This window comes from Panthera uncia, assembly GCF_023721935.1.
Source record: "Panthera uncia isolate 11264 chromosome B2 unlocalized genomic scaffold, Puncia_PCG_1.0 HiC_scaffold_24, whole genome shotgun sequence".
In the NCBI taxonomy this organism is placed as follows: Eukaryota; Metazoa; Chordata; class Mammalia; order Carnivora; family Felidae; genus Panthera; species Panthera uncia.
The window spans coordinates 83,336,313-83,346,689 of NW_026057580.1; the positions used below are offsets into that span (position 1 = coordinate 83,336,313).

The window sequence follows — 10,377 nt, forward strand, 5'->3', positions numbered from 1 at the left end:
AAAAATATTTGGAATTTCCATCCTCTATGCATAAAAGTAAGGTCAATTCTAGATTTATAAATCATCAGGTTAACCCCATTTTCACATCATTTGTGCTTTTTTAAGGTATAAAACCATGCATTTCCAATTGAACTTCATTCCACACCCAATAATGAGAAAAGACCTAGAAATAATAAACTTTATATTTTAATGGGATATTTACTTAATTGGTTTTAGTTATAATAATTGATATTTAATCCTCAGTCTAGGGTGTGGGATACATTTTTAGCTTTTTGAGAAAATTTTTAACAGCTTGCCTTGGAAGTGAAGCTCCATAAAGCTCAATGGCTCCCCTTAGTGATGTCTTGCAAGAAATTCACCAAGAAGCCACCTTCATAAAGACCTCTGCACAGACATTTCTAAACATTCAAAATGTGAAATATTAATTCACAATTAATGTGAATATTAATTCACAATTTGACTAATTCTCAACAAATAACTCCCATCTGTGATTCTGGGGATACCAGCTTTTTTATTTATAACCCTATTACATTTTAAAAGGTAATTGCATTTTCCAGTTTTCATTTTTCACTTGGAACTTAAATATGTAATACATAATTTAGGAAAAATAATTCAGGCCCATTTCCTTTTCATTCTTTTTTACATGTTTATTCTTTTTAGCTCATATTTCTATTTGAACAAGTTTTTAAAAGACAGTCTGCAACTAATTTTCATTTTGTATCTAGGTGTCTATTCCAGATACACCTAACCAGAAAACTTGCCTTAAAAATTAGTAGCTATAGTATGTGAAAAAAACATACTTTATATATAAGAAATTAAATGAGAAACCATGAGAGGTGAAATAAATTCTAAGAGTATACATTTAGGGAAATTGGATCTCCTCTTGGTCTACAGCTATGGTTCTTTTTTTTTTTTTTTCAAATTTTTAAAATTTGTTTTTATTTATTTTTGAGAGTGAGAGAGACAGACCATGAGCAGGGGAGGGGCAGAGAGAGAGGGAGACACAAAATATGAAGTAAGCTCCGGGCTCTGAGCTGTCAGCACAGAGCTGGACACAGGGCTCAAACTCACAAACTGCGAGATCATGACCTGGGCCGAAGTCGGACATTTAACCAACTGAGCCACCCAGGCGCCCCTACAGCTATAGTTCTTAATTATGGCTGCACATCAGAATAAACTAGGAGTGAACTTATTATTCACTATAGGTTCCTGGGCCCATCATAAGAGCTACTGAATCATAAACTCCAGGGGTGGGGCCTAGGAATATGTATTTTTCAAAGTCACCTATACTTGGAAACCTGGTCTGCAGAAGGCCCTAGGAGGTGCTTAGATAAATGACTATATTATTTCTGTATTAATAAGAAATAATTTCACTATCACAAAAACATCAATCATGTATTCAATTACATGGTAGTGGTTTGCAATGAAATACTAAATAACACGTGGCTAGAATGGTCTGTAGAGAGATTTTAGGCACTCTTAAAAGTTAAGGCTCAAAAATAAATACCTTTCACTGCCTATACTCCCTCTATGGATTCTAATTACTTTCAAAAGTGTCCCTGAAATAAAAAAAAATAATGTCACATGTCAGAGTATCCCATTGGCCTTTTGTAAACTAGTCACAGAAATATCCAAACTCTGCCTTGCTCTCAGATTCTGATTCTTGCCCTTTTCCAGTTTTCAGTATCACTGATCCTCAGGACTAACTCCCAACATGGCAGTTGAGTCCAGTATATCGTTCCAGCTTCTCTGAGTAATGTCCTATATATAGACTCTGATCAAACCAAGGAAGTCTACTTTTTTCAGCTCCCCAGATTCATCATGTCCTTGCATGCCTTCATTGACAATATTGTTCACTGCCTGACATGCCCTTTTTCCCTCCGTGGCCTGGCAAATGCTCATTCATTCTTTAAGGCTCAGCTGAAACATCACCCTGTCTGGGGAGTTTTCTTTCGATCTCCGTTGGCAGAGTTCAGTGCTTTCCTTGCTGTGCTCCCAGTAGGATCTTGTTCATGCTTCTCTCTATTTTAGCATTAGCTTGTAACTATAATTATTATGCCTGTCTCCATATCTCATTAGTGTCCCCAGGTTTTAGTGCACATTTTGGCATGGAGTAGAGGCTTAATTCATGTTTGTGTAATGAGTTAATAACATTAGCTTTTATTTCACCCATGATTAATGTGTGCCCAGCACTATGCTAAGTTCATTGTAAGTATCTCATGTAATCTTTACAACATTTAGTAGGTAGTAATGATTATCCGTATGTTAAATATCAGAGAGCTAATCCTGAGAGATACCAACAAATTGTCAAAAGCCACACAACTCGTTGGTGACAGACCTAGAATTTGAACATTGTGTTTTTCTGACTTTAAAAACACCATTATTAAACAAATGTTTGCACCATAGTGCTTCTCTGCAAAGGCTCAGAATGTGCTCGATTGCTAATAGCAATTTCTCTTGGACAGTGTCTATCTAACACTGCCCTCATACCTGGAACATCGAGGGATGATGAACATTCTTTTAATCATGAGAGCCCTCTACAACCCAATTCCATTGCCTGTGTGCATGTGTATACATGCCTAAGCAGTGAATGACAAAACACAAACATATACGTAAGATTGTGATAACCGGAATGCCTAGTTTGCAAAATTATCCAAAAAGAAAAAAAGTATAAAAACAACTATTGATCCCATCAATAAAAAGTCAGCAGAATAGAAAAGAAGTCCCCTTTAATGAAAACCTTACAAAATTTCCCCAATTGCACGTGATTTTTAATGGACTACAGCCACTCTTCTGCATTTCTATTTTATTTCTTGGACAAGAAGAAAATATATTATTTATGCAAAAGGGTAGTTAGTGTTTCCAACCACTAACACATGGCGCGTAAAAAATAATAATCCCATTCTTCTATTGTGCAATCACCCTTTGTTGGGCAACAACAATGTACAATGTGCTAGTTTCCTGTTGCTTTATTAGAGCCTCCCCTTACACTCACCGCCCAGACGAAATAGTTATTCCTTGGATAATAAAACTATAATACTGAGTTTCAAGCTACTTCCAAAAATGTGTCTGCCTGTCTTAAGAAATAATCATATCAGTTTGCTAATAAGCAGAAATACACTGTAAGTTGAGTATGTTGTCACATGTGGCTAAAAAACATACGAATCAATCTGTAACCAAGAAAGAAACAATATATTTCTTATGTATCCAGAACATTATGGTTAAGATCACAGCTGTAAGATGTTGGACCATCATCAAGAGAACAATGTCAAACACTGAACTTTTGGATAATTTCCATAAAAATGTTGTTTGGGGTCAGTAGTTTTTATGGAATTCTGGAATGATTTTCACTGACCATTTTTTTAGAGTTGAACTTGAACACCTCCAAAATGCTCCTCAAATGGAAATATTATGTAATCTAACCTTTGCAGCCATGTCCTTCTGAAAACCAAGCACATATCATGAAAACCAGCATTTCTTTCTTTCAGTTTGTACAGTTTCATGAAAATTACATTAGGCTACATATTTAGGAAGGTAAATTTACTCTTCAGTTTTCTCTGTTTTGTTACCAAGTTCCTGTCAGCACTTCAAAGGTGTTAATAATTAAAGCCAGAATGAGAAAAAAACAAAACCAAACCTGGATTCCTTCCACCAAAATTTTATCAATCCAGCAATATTCTTTTAAGTGAAAAGAACAATGGAATTGGTGAATCAGTGTAGAACTAGCTCAGCTCTAGCCATAATATTCAACTCTTAACATTTTTTTGTTCATATCCAAAACAATTTGACTGCCTTACAGTGGTCTGAATTCTCATTTTTGTTAACTGTCTTTAAAGTTTAGAATTTGGAGGTGCACTATGTCGAGCCCAATGAAGCAAGTTTTCATAAAGCAGTTGGAAGGTTTTACAAATATAATCTCAGACAAAGCTAGTTGTGGCCTAAAATCATTAATCCAAGGAGACTGTGTTGGCTAAGGATATATATGCAGTATTAATAATATTGCTCCCTAGGATTCTGTAACCAGAGCTCAAGGAAAAGAAAGCCAAACCACTGAATTCAATATCTGCAGCCTATTTCAGGACATGAAAATATTTTGGTTCTCTCATGCAAATAAAGTCTCCAAAATACTTTTATCCAAAATGATCCTTTGTAGACAGATACTAATTGCAAATGTTACACGTCTCAGTCTGTGGGGATATACATTATCAGGATTTGTCCCACATCAAGGAGTTAGTAGGTTCTTAATTTTCATTTCCTATGATTTTGATTTAATTCAGTACTTTCTCATTGGGATATATGTAGCAATGGATGTTACTAACCCCATTCCCCGGAAATTATTTTGCACTTTAGAATATATATGTATGTATGTGTGTGTATCCATATATATAATGTTTACATGATTATAAAATATTTAGTTAATTTGCTGTCCAGAAATAAATAAAAACACTCTATCCAATTTGGTGCAAGTCTCATGCACTTTGCTCAGATTACTCTCTTCCCCTAAAACTCTCAGCAAGTTTCCAATACCAACAGAATGAAACAGTTTTCCACCCTGGCTCCAGTCTACCTTGCAGTATGTCTTCCCACATCAAAACCTTAATATCATGTTGGTTCCACTTTTTAAAATGCTCCATACTGTGAATATGCACTAAATATATAGTTCAGACCCAGTTCAAGATCAGAGACCTCCACTGAATCCAGTGTATATCCAATAAATATTTGCTCATTTGATTGATAGAGACACAGTGTTCCTGCCCTTGTAGCTTATACCATAGGGTTATTGACAAGTTATAGTTGCCACCACCCCTGCATGTAATTGCAAAGGAAATTAATTTCAACATATAAACATTTGTGTTGAATTAAGGTACAGTTATCCTGGTTATTTGCGTATTTGTTATGCAAACCAGTTTTCTTTTAGTAGATGGCATGCAGTTATATCAGCAGACTGCAAATATGTAACTACTACTTGGAAAAATTTAAATACAAAATAGTGCCTTAAATGGGAGCCAGATAGCAAAATACACATTAAAATTTTCTTATATGGCAGGAATGTATTCAAAATTTTGTATGAAATATTCAAAACTATAATGTATATTACCAACTGTAGAACCCTCTAAGACTGTTCAGAATTATCATATATCCATTGCTTCCTTATATTTTGTACTTCATGTTTACATTTCTTAAAATATAATACAGACTTAATGGAAAGTAGTTGAGTAATTTAAATAGTAATTTGGGGTCGCCTGGCAGGCTCAGTCAGTTGAGCGTCTGACTTTGGCTCAAGTCATGATCTCGCGGTTTGTGAGTGCAGGGCCTGTGTCAGGCTCTGTGCTGACAGCTCAGAGCCTGGAGCTTGCATCGGATTCTGTGTCTCCCTCTCCCTCTGTCCCTCCTCCCCTTACACTCCATCTCTCTCTCTCTCTCTCTCAAAAATAAATAATAAAAGCAAAAAAATTAAATAGTAGATATTTAGTATCTATGAGTACGATATGCAACAGAGAAGTTTAACTCATTTTTTAAAACTTAGAATAACCAAAGAGAGCATAGTTGAGTATATTTTTTAAAGGTGTATTCTTTCATTTTAGGAAAAAAAGAAAGGGAGAGGAAAAGAAAAAAACTTAATAAAGAAGAAAGTAAGGATGCAATACCTGATAACAAAGGTCTGGAACCCAGCAGAGAAACTCCAGAACAACGAGAAAACAAAGACAAACAGCAGCAGAAGAAGCGAAAGGTCCAAGACAAACAACAGAAATCGGTATCAGTCAGCACTGTACATTAGAGGGTCCCATGAGATCGTTGTAAACTCATGATGCTGCTATCTCAACCAGATGCCCAGGACAGGTGCTGTAGCCATTAGGACCACAAATGGACAACGTGTCAGTTACTGCTCAATCTAAACAACATTCCAAATAGTTGCTATAGTCTTCATACAAGCATAGTTAACAACAAAGAGCCAAAAGTTCAAAGAAGGGATGTTTTCAAATGGTTATCTTACATGCTTCTGTGCATTCCTGAGAGACAAAAAATCTTGTACATAACTATCAATAGGCTATAAGATGTAACAGCGTAATGATGACATCTGGAGAAGCACCATCTTTTCCCTATAAAAGTAATTGTTCAAGCTATTGCTTTAAGAAGCGAAAGATAGTTCTGCAAATTCAAAGATGCAGTATCCCTTCAAAGTAATATAAGAGATCAGGGAAGAGAAACAGCCTTGTTTTGTCCAGGAGATCTAGAGAGTGCTCAGATACTAGGGCCTGGCATTTGGAATCATAGAATTTCTCAGCACAGAAACAACCGTGTTAAGATTGGTTCTATTGCCCTCACCCTGTCCTTCTGCAAGAAACATGAGAGTGTACACCAGAGTTAAGAATACCATATGGGATTGGAGAAAGGCAAAATGTGGAAAAAACCATAGCATTGGAGATGATTTCTGTGCTTTACAAGACTGTGAAGTGTTGTGATTACTGGGAACAGGTCTCCAATCTATGTCAGCACTGTGTGGTTCAGCCTCTGCTACCCCTCGGGTTATATAAGTCTGTAAACATGTACCTATAACTTCCACAAACAAAATCATACCTATTAGAAAAAAATTCTGATTTCATAGAAAACAAAAGCTAGAGCAAGGAGAATAGAACATGTTTGCAAAGTCATGTGTTTTCTGAGGGAAAAACAATGTTATTACCTGCTTAATGGTCCACCTGGAACTAAAAGGGATACTACTTTCTAACAAGGTGTATCTAGTAGGGGGGAAAGCCACCACAATAAATATATTTGTTGATAGTTTTTAAAGTTTTGTTCATTTTGTTTTATTGTTTGTTTTTATTGGAAAGCTGTTACTCTTACAAACTCGTGAATTAGGAAAGACGATTCTGTATCCTATGTAATTTGAACATACTACATTTCTCAATGTTTGTTTTTTGAATCCACCTTTATGTAAGTACATAGAGATTTACTTATAGGATATTAGGAAATATTTATTCAACTTCTCTCTTACTCAACAAAATTCTACTATAGATGCATAGGCCTCCCAAAATTATTTCACTGCTCCCCATTCATTGTTTAGAAATTAGCATCTTTCCTTGTATGTCAGTTCCTCCTGCATCTTGAACATTTGGCCTTTTCTTCTCCATATTTTCTCAGTCTGTGGATCTCTTTTGGGGATTGAAGTCACCCTAGCTGACGGCCTCACCAGTGTTTCACAGAGGACACAGCCAGCCCAGGGCAAGAGGAGGCATCTCTGAGCAAGCAGTACAGGAGCTCATGGCCCACCTTAACCTTCTGTTGTAATGGAAGGATGCATGGTTGCTCTGCCCACTACACTGCCTAGCCCTCTAAAGATCATGCTTCCTGAAGAATTGGCAATGAATCTGGCTTCTGGCTGCCTATCTCTGGTCACCCCTTTTCCACCAACTGTACTGTTCATGTGGACTGCTTGCCTTAATTCGTTTTTCATTTCTTTTTTTGTCTTCCAAGATATAAAATTTTTGAATGGTGCATTTCTGTTTCTTATTCTGGTGTTTTCTTTTCTAGTCTGCATGAGATAAGTGTTTCAACCAACTAGATCGATTCCCAATGAACAAAATCAATTTTATTTTCAACTACAACTTATATCACCAAGGAGAAATAAAAATGTTCCCACAAAACCATATTAAATGGAAGTATATTCCCATGTTCTAGAACTTTTGGATGGTTTCAGACACCATCTTTGTCCTGTGTTATCTGGTCAAGCTTAAGTTAAGGACAAATTATTTGTGTCTCTTTCTATGCTTATCACATCTCCATTCTTTCAAAAAGCAATTACTGGGAAGGTCTACGCCTGCAAATGAGGTGCTGGAAAATGGTCTAAATTAACAAGGATGTAAAAATTGTGGCAACGACTCTCAAGTCTTCCCAAGGGTTTTGACTCAAGACTTTTACCCCAAGATCCTCCAGAAAACAGCAGATAATCTAAATTCCTGATGCAGCACTTAAATAAAAATAGAATTATCACAAAGGAAAAAGAAATGAAAATTAGCATTAATATGCACATCTTGGGTGAAATATAATGAAGACAAAGATACAATTAATTTTAAATGTACCTGTAATAGGTCTTGAGGCACACAGAATCATTGTGATCTTCAAACTGACAGCCTACTTACCTTTGAGCAAAAAGTCATGATCAACTTCTGGCAAATTTCCCACACTAGTCACAGAACTCATTAGCTTCTGTCCTGATTCTGTCTCTGGGATCTGTTTAACTATTGATGGTAATGGATGGCTGGTAAATTCTTGGTTCAAAGAAAATGGAGAGAAAGTGCACAGCAACATAAATCCGTCTATATCAGATCCACACTCTTGGTCTCCAAATTCTGCTTCATAACTGAAGGGTGGTCTCTTTTCTATCATCAAAAGTTAGGTTCTGGTCCCAGGTGTTAACCATTGGCAAATCACCTAAGTGCTCTGGGTTTCTATTTCTTAAGTGCAACCTGAAAGAAGTCAGCTGGAGGTGATCACTGGCAGGGGAGCATGTGACCTCTCTGTTAGTTCAGGGTGATGCCCCTAATGAGTACTCCTCAGTGGTAGTGTTCTTTGGTTCCTCAACTCTGCTTTTTCCCAAAAGTGCACATGTATAGGCTCTTAAAGGATACAGATTGAACTATGATGTTATTGACTTAAAAGTTATACACATTCCTGGTTATTAAAATATTGAAATGAATAGCACTGAAAAAGAAAAAAAGGAATATGTAAATACAGCTAATGCCAGGCGGTTTCAAGATTTCTCCACAAAGGGAGATCTCAAAAAAAGTAGGACATTCTCCATAGCTAAAGTTAGGTGGTCTGCGTTAACATCCCAGTTCTTTTACTTAACCGGTCATAACCTGTATGACCTTGAGCCAGTTGTATGGTTTCTCAGAGCCTCCATTCTTCATCTGAAAAGTGGAAATGGCAACACGTACCTTGCGAAGTCGTTGGGGAATTAAAAGGTTCATCACTCAGTATAAAATAACTATTCTGTGTGTAAATAAATATCACTAAAAAAGTAATGAATGACTAATTTTGGGGCGCCTGGGTGGCTCAGTCGGTTAAGCCTCCGACTTCAACTCAGGTCATGATCTCATGGTCCATGGGCTCGAACCCTGCATCGGGTTCTGTGCTGACAGCTCAGAGCCTGGAGCCTGCTTCAGATTCAGTCTCCCTGTCTCTTTGCCCCTCCCCCGCTCACACTCTGTCTCCCTCCTTCAAAAAAAAAAAAAAAATATATATATATATATATATATATATATATTTAGAATGGTCATCACTCAATATAACTATTCTGAATATAAATAAACATCACTAAAGAAGTAATGGCTAATTTTGGAGCCCCTGGGTGGCTCAGTCGGCTGAGCATCCGACTAGATTTTGGCTCAGGTCATGATCTCATGATCAGGGGATCAAGCTCCGCAGTGGGCTCTGTGCTGAGTGTGAAGCCTGCTTGGGATTCTCTCTCTCCCTCTCTTTCCTGCCCTTCCCCCCCCCCTCAAAATAAATAAATAAACTTTTTTTTAAATGTTTACACATTTACTTTTAAAAAAGTAATGACTACTTTCACAAGTCACACATATAAATCAATTTTATTTCTTGACTAATGATAAGTGATAATATCCATATAAGCGTACACATGTAATAATTTCAAGTTATATATGTGAGAACCACGAAATTACATCAATAATAATAACTAAAAACACAAGTTTTGTCTTGAATCTTCTTAAAACTGAGAAATTACTCACTTTCAAGTATGCATATGTATTTTATCAGTTAGCATAAATAAAGACACCCCATCTTTCCCATGGATATATTTTAATAGCAGAGGAACTGACTAGACTTTTTCAAAACAGTGGCATTATTTCTATACAAATTAGGAGGGAAAAGTCCTCTTTCTTTTTTTTTTTAAACAATTTTTTTTAATGTTTATTTTTGACAGACAGAGAGAGAGAGAGAGAGACAGAGCATGAGTGGGGGAGGGGCAGAGAGAGAAGGAGACACAGAATCCAAAGCAGGCTCCAGGCTCTGAGCTGTCACCACAGAGCCCGATGCAGGGCTCGAACTCACAAACCGTGAGATCATGACCTGGGCTGAAGTCGGACGCTCAACCGACTGAGCCATACAGGCGCCCCAAAAAGTCCTCTTTCTAAGGGTGATTTGTTGCTTCTTATAATAGAGTTCATAAAATTGTAGCTTCTTTTGTGCAGCCTTTTACCCTTTGACTAAATTATATTCTGTAATTATCCCCAAAGCAGTCTGAGTGAGCTATTGATCTCCTTTTTTCACTCATATGTGAATTTAAGAAACAAAACAGATGAACATAGGGGAAGGGAAGGAAAAATAAAATGAGATAAAAACAGAGAGGGAGGC

The 10,377-nt window shown here is 36.7% G+C and overlaps 1 protein-coding gene across 1 annotated transcript in view; it reads left to right on the top strand.

Annotated features, from left to right (window-relative positions):
- Positions 1-6,786, top strand: part of RSPO3 (R-spondin 3) — an 85,384-nt gene extending 78,598 nt beyond the window's left edge. The window contains exon 5 of the mRNA XM_049654317.1: positions 5,586-6,786. Within this exon, the coding sequence (XP_049510274.1) occupies positions 5,586-5,779 (194 nt within the window). The 3' untranslated portion in view covers positions 5,780-6,786. The remainder of the gene's footprint in view (positions 1-5,585) is intronic.
- The last annotated feature ends 3,591 nt before the right edge of the window (positions 6,787-10,377 follow it).